Raw genomic sequence first — 12,155 nt, forward strand, 5'->3', positions numbered from 1 at the left:
TTCAGTGAGTATGTATGCAGACAGAGCTACAGGAATGAGGATAATAAAAAGGAGCCAGGGAGGTAAAGGAAAAAAAAGAACCTGAAAGAGAAGAACAGTAGGAAACAGGTCTTAATAAGGGAGATATGGATACCAGGAAGGTAAAGGAAAAGAAAGAATCTGAAAGAGAAGAACAGTAGGAAACAGGTGTTAATAAGGGAGATATGGATAAAAGCGGGGTTATTTTAAGGGGAGGGGGAGGGAGTGTTATGCAAGGAACCTTGGGGATAAAGGGAAAGAAGGAGCTCAAGAGAGGTAGGACCATAGGAAAGGGTATTATTAAGGGAAAATTGGGTACTTTAAATGGGTAAACTACGGTGGAAGAGTTAGACAATGCAAGAAATATATAATGCCTAGCTAGTTTTGAAAAAAACAGAGGGATCCATATTAATCGAACAACCTACTGACAAATTATACATACAACTAGCTCAAGGAATATAATACATGTCTAGGCAAGGTTATCTGAGAATGTTTGATCTTTTCTCAAGCTTTATCTACAGAGCACATGGTAATTAAAAGTACCAGACTGGTGGAACTAACCTTCTTGGATGTTTAACTGCCATACTTTGAGGCCTATACTAATTTGGTTAGAGGGACATAAAGGACAGTTTTTGCTCCTTGTCCTCCTAGGTCGACTAAGTTCCTAGGACTATGAGCATCTCTCAAAATGTCCTGTAACGGTGGTGGGTCACCTGTCCTGTTGATCAAGGAGGCTGAGGAGACCCCACCAGATGGACTTGAACCAGTGTCCAGTCTACAATGAGGAGGGTCAACACAGAGGAATCATTTCCTTCCTGCTTCCAAGAGAAGCCAGCCATGGTCGAGCAGGACCTTTGACTTATCTTCACATAGGCAGAACTGGTAAAAGAAAGGAGCCAGGGGCTCCTCCCAAGCCCATGTGACCCCTGAGGAACAGATCCTCAAACGACCTTAAGAGTAAAAATAAATTGGTTTATCTGGGACAACTGTATGGCCTTAAACACCCAAAAGGAAAGTATAACCAAAGATTAAAGGATCAATACAATTTTTTAAGCATCTATATGTATAGCTAAAGGCTACATAACAAGCAACAATGCCAGACAGGAGATACCTTCCTTTGAGTTGTTGGCCAGGGTGGCCCAAGAGACTCCCAGACAATAACCCAGCACAGAACTGGGAAAATGAACAGCAGACCCCAATCCTATCTAAAGGAATATTGACAACCTATCGCTGCTAGATGAGGAAGAGCTGATCTTCCTAAAACAAGGCTCTCTAGATAGGCTGACTAGGTTCAGCGGATGGACAAGCACTGGAGAACAGCTGGGGGCACCAACAACACATTTGACATTAACAGAGATGACAGGGTATATGGGCTCCAGTGGGGGGGGGTGGAGACTATGGGAGGGTGCCATTTGGGATGTGGGTAAATAGATGATTACGATTGTTTGGGATGCTCTGTATGAAATACACAAAAAAAATCAACAAATAAAAAATCAGTTATATTTGAGGAAGAAGCATAAAAATTTGCTCCTTGTTAATTAGTAGAGATGAAACACATTACCATTGAAATCTACCTGATGATTCTATATACATGCTCACGTGGATCTCAGAAAGTAACCAACTGTGACTAGTAATAATCAGATACATAGAGATTAGAGATCCATGTGCAAACATCCAAGTGTTAGTAGCATTAGAAATGAATTTTTCTGTATGAAACAGCATATTTTAAAATGAAGTGGAGATCTTTTTTAAAGGTTAAAGCCTCAATTTTATGTCTTATAGGGTTTATACTGAGTTCAGTATTGTATAACTGTATTAATTCAACTGAGAACCTAAAAGTTTACAGCCAGTATTGAAAGAGATACAACTTTGTTCTGGAAATTGTTTTTGAATATGATAATGCTTTAATGAAATGCTTCTTCTAATCACGTGATTTTTTTTTTTTTAATTTTAAAAATAGCAAAACAAGAATTTCTTTTTAGTTTACTTCTCCCTGTAGCCCCAGCTGTCCTGGAACTCACTATGTAGACCTGGCTGGCCTTGAACTCACAGAAATCTGCCAGCCTCTGCCTCCCAAGTGCTGGGACTACAGGCATGCGCCCACCACACCCAGCTAAGTAAATAATTTTTTTTAAAGTTTCCAAGACTTCATAGTTACACACACACAAAAAAGATAGCTTTGAGACCATTATGTCACTGCCTCTTTAGAGCCCTTTTGCCACACAGTGGTCACATCTGGGCACTGCATTGTCACGATCCAATCCTAGAAAACTCTGTCCTGCTGCTGCCTCCCCTTACCTTGTCATCCCCATTTTTATCCTCCATCTGCATAATGGGGAAATCGATTCAGTAGGTCAACTAGACCCAAGCAGGGTTATAAATGAAGACAGAGAAAAACAGTGGGCAGGGGCAAGGAAAGAAGAAGCCAGACAAATGTAACCACTTTTCCCAAGGACCTGAGATCTTATTTGATTGTTTGTTTGTTTGCTTGCTTGCTTGCTTGTTAAACAAGTATTCGTGTAACACAGCATGCATGTGGAGGTCTGAGGACAACTTGCAGAAGTCAGTTTGCTCCTACCAGGGATAGGGATCAAACTCAGGTTGTCGGGCTGGAGAGAAAGCGCCTTTGCCCAATGAATGAGCCGTTTTGCTAGCCCCACAGCTTAATTTTGTCAGTGAATGTTAAACATTTTGATTTTTCATTTGTAGATACATTTTGTTGTCGTTGTTGTTGGGGGGGGTTGTTTTGTTTTCTTTTGTTTTGTTTTGGCTTGGTTTGGTTTTGGGTTTTGTTTTTTTGAGACAGGGTCTCCTTGTAATCCCAGGGGGACTGGAACTATGTAGACCAGGCTGGCCTGAACTCACTGAGACCCACCTACCTCTGCCTCCCAAAGTGCTGGGATTAAAGGCATGTGCCACCACACCCAGATGTAGATTTTTTTTTTAAGATTTAAATTTTATTTATTTTGCCAGATGTGGTGGCACATGCCTTTAATCCCAGTGCTCAGAAGGCAGAGGCAGATCAATCTCTGTAAAATCGAAGCCAGCCTGGCTACAAAGCAAGTTCCAGGCCATTTGCAGCTATAGGAAGACCCTGTCTCAAAAAAAAGAAAGAAAGAAAGAAAGAAAGAGAGAGAGAGAGAGAGAGAGAGAGAAAGAAAGAAAGAAAGAAAGAAAGAAAGAAAGAAAGAAAGAAAGAAAGCCAGGTGGGAGGCACATGCTTATGACCCCAGTGCTGGGGAGGTGAAGGCAGGTTGTCAAGGCCTGATTAATTAATGACCTGAAGCTTGGCAGACCGAGAATTGGAGGAAGAATGCTTCCACCCTAGGACTTTCCCTCCTCTTTGCTTATGTGGTCTGAGTTGACAGACTATGCTTCCCTTATGATTGTAGTCTAGGAAACAGAAATAAATAACTCTGTTTCAGTACTGTAGGTTTGGCTCATATATAGAAATAATGAATTTTAATAGTTAAGAGTAATAACAAACAGAACACCTTGAGGAGGTGGCTTATCTAAGATACTGTAAACACTGTGTGAGTTTCGGTTGGTAAAGTAATGTATCCTTGGTTACTCCTTGGTTCCTCCAGATCTGCTTTCTATATAAACTTTCTTAAGTTCAAAATAAACATGCATTGGTACACCGTCCTCTGCATCCCCTGTGTCCTGATTTCTTCTGCACCTATTCCCGGGATCCCCAAGCCCTGAGAGACTTGTGACAGCAGGTCAGTCAAGCTTGGTTTCCATCTGATAGAAACGATAACGCAGGGACTGAGGAGGTGGACCCGTGGGCAAAGCACTTGCCACTCAAGCCTGAGATCCCTAGAATCCAAATAAACGCTGGGTGGGCACAGCGTTTGTCGGGCTTTAAACCTGAGTCCAGCTTTAAACTTGAGAAGCTAGGGGAGGAAGGAAAAAAGACACAGAAGCAGCTGAGATCAGGAAATCTGCAGGCTGATGGCCAAGAAGGTGCTTTAGAACTATAATGCTTTTTATACCTGGTGCCAAAGCAGGAAGCCCTATTGTAGAACTTTTATACAAAACCGCAAGTTCTCTTGAACTATAGTCTCCTTAATCATTTGAATTTGTATCTGCAGCACCTAAGTAGAATTAGTTAAGAGAAAAACATGTACCTGAAGACTGAAGAACTGTCCAGTGCAGGTTCAACCTTCAGGCCAGCCAAGAATAGACTTTGCCATATCTTGTTGACTGTTCCCCAGTGGCAGGACTGTCTGCACATGGCAGCCCTGAATACTCAACCCCCCAAAAGGCAGTGACTGATAGCCAGAGCAAGCTGGCTGGCTACCTTAGTCAGATCAGTATGGTCTAATTGGAATGAGAGACGCTGCCTCAATGAACAAGGTGACAGTGATGAAGGACACTCCCATCAGCCTTGGGCCTCCACATTCACGTGCTCATGCACCCATATACATGTGCCCACACATGAACACACATACCTCCATGAACACACACTACACATGCAAAGGGAAGTTTGTTTGTTTTTTTAATTATCAGTTAACTTCAGGAGCTGGAGAGATGGCTCAGCAGTTAAGAGCACTGGTTGCTCTTCCAGAGAACCCAGGTTCAATTCCCAGCACCAACATGTCAGCTAAAAACTGTCTGTAATTCCAGTTCTAGGGTATCTGACTCCCTCTTCTGACTTCAGCAGCCTTTGCAACATAGGGGTGTACTTACATACATACAGGCAATATACACATAAAATAAAAATTTTTTAAAAAGAAATTATCAGCACTTGGGAGGCAGAGGCAGGCAGATCTCTGTGAGTTCAAGGCCAGCCTGGCCTACATAGTGAGTTCCAGGCCAGCGGGGGCTACAGGGAGACCAAAATGAAAAAAGAAATTATATTCCACACAAAAGATTCTAGTTTACATTATTTGCGTCATCAGTTCAGCTTCTCTTTGATTGATGAAGGAATACACTCATTTGTCCACTCCCAGGACTGATACATACAGCAACTTCTTTAAGATTTATCGTGTTTTTTATTATATATAGGTGTATGTCTGTGTGCCGGCATGTGCAGGTCCCTGCGAAGGTCAAAAGAGGGCAGAAGGTACAGGTGTGCACCATCATCTCAAAACTTATTTTGCGGGGCATGGTGGCACATGCCCTTTAATCCCAGCACTCAGGAGGCAGAAGCAGGAGGATCCCCGAGTGGGAGGTCAATATGGTCTACATAGCGAGTTCCAGGCCAGCCTGGACTACATACTGAAGCCCTGTCTCAAAAACAAAACAAAACTTACTTGTTCAAGTTGTACCCTTGAAGTCACTGTGCAGCCAGAGATGGCTTTAAACTCCTGATCCTCCTGCCTCCACCTCCCAGTGCTGGGATGACTGTTGTGCCCACCACACCCAGTTCAACACAAATAAATGTGCTTTTTCTTGTGTGATTTTTAGAGCCGGGTCTCACTATGCAGCCCAGGCTATCCTGCAACTCCAGAGGCCCCAGGAGGAGCCCAGCGCAGGAAGGACCGAGGCGTCGCCCCGCCCATCTCCGGAGTGCGCCCTGGAATGCAGTTCCCTCCCACCCGGGCAGGCCCAGCCCAGGGGCAATTCCGGATTCCCGGCCTGTGCCGTTAGTCCTATCGGGGTGCAAGGGCGGGCCTTGCAGCGGCAGCCAATCAGAACTGCAAAGGTCTCGGGAGCTGTCCAATCAGCGGGCGGGCCACCACCCCTCCTACCCCGCACCGCCATGTTCTGCTCCGACTCAGCGGTGCGCCACACTCGTGACCCGCAGCGATCTCGGCAGGAGAGGGGACCGGCGAGAGCGCGGGATGGTGAGTGCGACCGGGCTGGTGGGCGGCGGGAGGGACGAGCGGGCTCTGCGCGGGCGGCAGCGCGGAGGCCCCGGAACTGCACTAGAGAAAACCGCAGGCACGTTGTTAGGGCTTCAAGTGCAAGGACAGACGTGGCGCCCCTCGGGACTTAGCTGTCTTGAGGATTTTGATCACATTCATTTATTTGTGTCGCGGGACTGGCGCGTGAAGACCAGTGCACAGCTTCCAGAAGTCGGTACTTTCCTTCCACCTCGTGCGTGCGGAGCTCGAACTGGGGTTGTCAGGCTTGGTGGCAAGCGCCTTTACCCGTTGAACCACCACCTCGACCCCTGTTTTGTTTTTTTGTTTTCTTTTTCCTTTATTCTACTTTCAAAAGATTTTTTTTTTTTTTTGGTCTTTTTGAGACACGGTCTCCCTGTAGTCCCAGCTGTCCTGGAACTCACTTTGTAGACCAGGCTGGCCTTGAACTCACAGAGATCCGCCTGCCTCTGCCTCCCGAGTGCTGGGTTTAGAGGCGTGCGCCACCACGCCCCGCCTTGTTTCTTTTTTATCTGTATGTCTCACCTGCGGGTCAGTGCACCACGTGTGTGCAGTGCCGCCGCCCCCCCCCCGAGGCCGGAAGAGCGTGCAGTGCCTCCGGAGGCCAGAACGCGGCGTCGGATCACCTGGAACTGGAGCTAGAATTAGCCGCCCTGTGGGTGCTGGGAGCAGAACTCGGGTCGTCGGAGCAGCCAGTGCTCTTAACCACTGAGCCATCTCTCCACATAATTTTAGTCACTTTCACCTCCAGAACTCTTACCCCTCCCTCTTCCCAAGAAATCCCCTCCTATGCTTATATCTTTAATTGTGTGTATGGGGGAGGGGTATGTACAGCTGGTACCAGGTGCCCCCTGAGGGCCTTGGATCGCCTGGAGTTAGAAGTGGTTGTCGGCCACCCGGTGTGCATGCCTGGAGCCACACTCGGGTGCTCTGCATGAACAGCAGCAAGTACTCTTAATCGAAATCTCTCCAGCCCTTTCTTTCTTCAATGTTTATTTAGCGGGTGGGAGGCTCGCTGGCAAGCGCTTGATTACGTGCCTTTACCCACTGAGCCGTCTCAGCCCAAGGGCTTTTCTTCCCTAAGTGGTGGAAGCAAACAGGTTTAGCAAGAAGACAGCCGAGGAGGGAGATGGGGGTGGGGGAGGGCAAGTGCTGTACACTAGTGTTTTCCCTGGGGTGTCAGTCCGGGCTGGGTGTTGCTGGCTCAGCCCGAGGGTGTTTTAAAGACCACAGGAGCTCTGTGGGTCCCAGGAGGAATGCAACAAATGGACAGGGCTGTGAGGTAATTTGTAGGGCAGGGTTGGTAGGAGGAGGGTGGGGGTGAGAGCAGTCCGTGTGTCTCATCAGGCCTGAAGCTGTCAAAGAACAAATTGAATTTACTAGAAAGATCGCAGGCTGCAGGGGAGGTTCCCTTTTTGTTTTTTTTTATTTTTCAGACAGGGTCACCATGTGGCCCAACCTGATCTCAAACTCACCTATGATAGCCCAGGCTGGCATGAAATTAATGGTCCTCCTGCCTCAGCCTCCTCTCAAGTGCTGAGATTGCATGTGTTCACAGTAATCTCTCCACTTTGGAGAGAAACTTACTGAAAGTCAGCTTAATAAATGTTTTTGGTTCTACTGATCAGTTTTGAGGCAAAAAGTGGGACTTTGGAAAGGATAGACCTGGACTTGTAGGTTTTTTAAAGGATGTAGGAGGGTATGTCCTAAGTTAAGGGGATAGCATTTCTTTGTCCCAGGCTGCTCCGGAACACAAATGGGAAAGGGGCCGTGGTTTGTGTTTTTGTTGCTGTTTACCATGAACACAGGCTAATATCTAATTGAGCTGTTGGCAGTTTGATAGTGCCTCCAGAGTTGGTCTAGTCAGGGCATGGTTGTGCCACATGAGAACAGCTGTGAGGGCCTGACCCAGAAAGCTGTTGTCCACACAGAACCACAGCTCTCACATCAAAGGGGAAAAGCAGTGTTTATTCTAGGGGCTGGCCAGATGACTCAGTGGGTAAAGGCCCTTTGGTGCCAGACCTGATGACCTGAGTTCGATCCCCCAACCCACATAGTGGAAGGAGAGAATCAACTCCTGCAAGTTGTCCTCTGGCCTCCACACAGACTAAATAAATGTAACAAAAAAGAGTTTATTCTGGAGCTGTAGAGTAAATGATCATGGCTCAGAACACAGACTTAGGGCTCCTCCATGCCATGTTCCAACCTACTGACAATTTCAAGAGTTAGGGGTTTTGTTTTTTTATTTTATTTTTATTTTTTTTAGAATGCAAGCTTGTGTTTTATTCCTGGCCCATCCTGTCCCTGTGGGTGAGATGGGGGAGAAAAAGGAGCGGGTTGTAGTAACCCTTTGTAGATGTATTCCTGCAGTGGCAGTGATGCACATGTCCAGCCTTCTCTGGTTCATGGAGGCCTGGGCCACACCCACACTGAGGTGTCATGCAGTTCACTGCAGTGATGGCCTCTGCCTCCTCTTCTCTTGCGGCTCCTTACATTCATTCTGTTAGCCTGGTGTTCTTTGAGTAGGCATGTCAGGCCGGGCTTGCTGGGCTACAGGAACTGCAATGCCAGTTTCAAGTTGTTGGGAGGCTAGTTTTTCTTTTCTTCATTTTATTGTATTTATTGGGTGTGTGCACTCATGCCACTGTATGTGGAGGTCAGAGGATAGCTTGTAGGAGTCAGCTCTCTCCTTCCACCATGTGGGTCTCAGGATTCTAACTCAGGTCCTCCAGTTTACCTGCCGAGCATCTCACCTTCTCACCTGCCCAAAGTTTTTTATTTGTTTGATTTGGGGGTTTTGTTTGTTTTTTGAGACAGAGTCTCACTGCACTGTCTGGCCTGGAGCTTCCTATGTAGACTAAGCTGACTTAGTACCCCCCAAAAAATACCACCTACTACACACCCTCCCATCCCCACCACCTCTGTGCTGTGATCACAGGCATGCCCATATGCCACCTCATTTGGTGGTTGGGTTGGGTTTGGATTTGGGGGGTTGTTTTGTTTTGAGGCAGTATGTCTACCTGTAGCCTTTTTTTTGAAACAATATTGAAGTATCATGTATTGAGGGTGAACCTTGAAACTGCTGTGTAGCTGAGGCTAGCTTTGGACTGCCTCCACCTCCCAAGTGATGGGATCACAGGCCTGCACAACCACACCTGGCATCTTTTAAGGATTAATATTTAGGGGCTAGAGAGATGGCTTAGCCGTTAGGAGTACTTGCTGTTCTTCCAGAGGACCTGGGTTTGATTCCCAGTCTCACATGGCTGCTGACAACCATCTGTAACTCTAGTTCAAGGGAATCCAACACCCTCTTCTGGCCTCTGCCGGCATTGCACACATATAGAACACTTCCATACATGCAGGTAAAACACTCATACACTTAAAAACAATAGCCAGGCATGGTGGCGCACGCCTTTAATCCCAGCACTCAGGAGGCAGAGGCAGGTGGAGTTCAAGCCCAGCCTGGTCTACATAGTGAGTTCTAGGCCAGCTGGGGCTACAGGGAGACCCTGTCTCAAAAAGACAAAATTAATAAAAATAAAATAAATATTTAGTAACAGTCCTAAGGAAATGACAAGGGGAGACCCTGTGTCTCGCCTTCCACTTGAACCCCTGAGCAAGTATGTGGACACCCCTTCCTTTTTCTATGATGTTTGGCAGCATACCTGGGCCACAGGCTTTCAGCCAGTTCCCAGCACAGAGGGTTCCTGTACATAGCTAGAGAATCCGTCTGCCAACCTCCAACTCAACACAGGCTTGCCCCTCTTCTTTGATGCTCCTGAGCCTCAGAAGGGGTAATAAATGTCCCATTCAGGGCTCAGTACTCAAGTTACTTTGACCAGTTATTGGTGTCTGCTTTGATCTGCCAAAAAATGCTTCCCTGCCCAAGACTGGAGCTGTGCCAGTCAGTGGGTGTACACTCACATACTTAGAAGGCAGGTGAACATATCCATTTAGGAGATCAGTAGTAGATTTCTTCCATGGGGCCTGTGACCTGCCTGGCCACAGGCTGTGACCAAGTTTACAGTACAGGCCTCACACCCAGTCAGAGCCAGTTAAATCATTCTTGTCCCCACTGCATCAGGGGGCAAATCTTACCTGACTGTCCACATTTTAGTGGCAGGATGACCTTGAACTGTGTGTGTGTGTGTTTGGCTTGTATGTAGATTAGTGCTCTACAAGTATGTACTACCCACAGAGGCCACTGGAGTTACAAACGGTTGTTAGCTGCCACGTGGGTGCTGGGAATCGAACCTGGGTCCTCTGCAAGAGCACCCAGTGTCCTTAACTGCTGAGCCATCTCTCCAGTCCCCACCTTGAACTCTTGATCCTCCTGTCTCCACCTCCTGAGAGCTAAATGACATTGTGGGGTACAGGAGTGTGTGTCTATGGGCATGTGCTTGAGCGCAGTGCCTGAGGAGAACAGAAAAGGGTGTTGGACCCCCCTGAAGCTGAGGCAAGCCATTTCTCCAGGCCCTGTTTTGTTTTAATTCCTAATATGATGGTTTATTTTTGATATCTAACAAAATAATGTGCTTGGGTTCATCCTCCTATCTGTACTGGTATGAATTTTAGTATATTATAAACTCTCTTTCCTGTTAAGCTTTTTTTTTTTTTTTTAAATCGCTTTGTCATGTTTTGTTTTTCTTGTACTAGAGGTGGAACCTAGGGCCTCCTGTGTGCTAGGGAAGTGCTCTACCACTGAGCTACAGCCTCAGCCCTCCTTTTACTTCGTTTGTTTTTGGTTTTGAGACAGGGTCTCCCTATAGCCCTGGCTGGTCTGGAACTCACTAAATAGATCAAGCTGACCTCATCTCACAGAGATCCGCCTCTGCCTCCCGAGTCCTGGGATCAAAGGCGTGCACCACCACAACCAGCTCCTTCTTTTTACTTTTTGAGACACGATTTCACTAAATAGTCTGGACTTGAATGGAACTCACTCTGTAGCCCAGGCTTGCCCTGAACTTGTGATCCTCCTAGCTCAGTTTCCCAAGTGTCTGGAATGACAGGCCCTTACCACCAGGCTTGCCTCCTACTGCTTCATTACTGTCTCAGCTGTGCGTTTCTGTGTGTTTTTATTATTTGTGTGCGCTCATGCATGCTTATGCACACATGGTCCAGCACGTGTGGACGCCAGAGGACAACTGAGGGGAGTCAGTTCTGCCACCATGCAGGTCCCAGGGTGGATCCAACTTAGGTCAACAGGCTTGGTGGCAAGTGCTATTACCCACCGAGCCATCTCACCAGCTCTTCTGTTTCTGTTAGACTCTGTCTCTGGTTGTGTGTGTATGAGCGCAGATACACGTTTTGTTTGGGGATTGTTGTTTTTAGACAGGGCGTCACAAGGCTGGAGAGATGGCTCAAGGGTTAAGAGCACTGCCTGCTCTTGCAGAGGACTTGAATTCAGTTCCCAGCACCCACATGGCAGCTTACCACTACCTGTAACTCCAGTTCTGGGGATCCAGCAACCTCTTTTGACCTCTGCAGGCATACATACATGCAGGCAAAACGTTCATACAGATATAGAAAAAAAAATTTTAATAATTTAGACATGATGTCACTCTGTAGACCAGGCTGTCCTCAACTCATTTATCTACCTGCCTCTTGAATCCTGGGATTAAAGATGCATGCCACCATACCCAGAAAGTCAGCCACATTCTTAGGCTTGTGCCTAAGGTTGTAACTCTCCTAAGTACTTTCATACTTTAGCTGAGGTTGTAAGGCTGGAGTGGGTGGAATGAGCTGCCAGCTGCACCTGGAGTGGTGGCTACAGCATCCTGTCACCTAGGTTTTGGGTGAGTCATTTCTTTTCAATACAGGACTTATTTAGGAGAATTCTCTAGGCCTAGTCTTTGCTGGCCACTCCCCACACACCCTGCTGAAAGGAGGAAGTGCTTTTTATCTTATTCTTTGTGAGTACTGGTGTTAAGGGAAGTAATTTTTCCTTTTTTGGTCTTTCTGAGGCAGGGTCTCCCCATAGCCTCAGCTGGCCTGGTATTTGCTATGTAGACCAGGCTGGCCTTGATCTCATAGAGACCCATCTGCCTCTGCCTCCTGAGTGCTGGGACTAAAGGCGTGGACACCACACTTTGCAGGGGGAGTAATTTTCGCAAATGACCTGGGAATTCCTTAATCGGGCCTGCTAGAGTCTTTGCCTCTCACGGTCCACATTCAGCCTGCATTAATTAATCCACCCATTATCTCTTTTAAAAATTATTACATGGGGGCTGGAGAGATGCTCAATGGTTAAGAACACTGATTGTTCTTTCAGAAGACCCAGGTTCGAATCCCAGCACCCACATGGCA

At 46.8% G+C, this 12,155-nt stretch overlaps 1 protein-coding gene across 1 annotated transcript in view; it reads left to right on the top strand.

Moving 5' to 3' along the window:
• Positions 1–5,700: 5,700 nt before the first annotated feature.
• Positions 5,701–12,155, top strand: part of LOC103734779 (zinc finger protein 709) — a 14,750-nt gene continuing 8,295 nt past the window's right edge. Inside the window, exon 1 of the mRNA XM_008833851.3 lies at positions 5,701–5,810. Coding sequence (XP_008832073.1) covers positions 5,808–5,810 — 3 coding nt within the window. The 5' untranslated portion in view covers positions 5,701–5,807. The remainder of the gene's footprint in view (positions 5,811–12,155) is intronic.

This window comes from Nannospalax galili, unplaced genomic scaffold (assembly GCF_000622305.1).
Source record: "Nannospalax galili isolate Female #2095 unplaced genomic scaffold, S.galili_v1.0 scaffold2397, whole genome shotgun sequence".
In the NCBI taxonomy this organism is placed as follows: Eukaryota; Metazoa; Chordata; class Mammalia; order Rodentia; family Spalacidae; genus Nannospalax; species Nannospalax galili.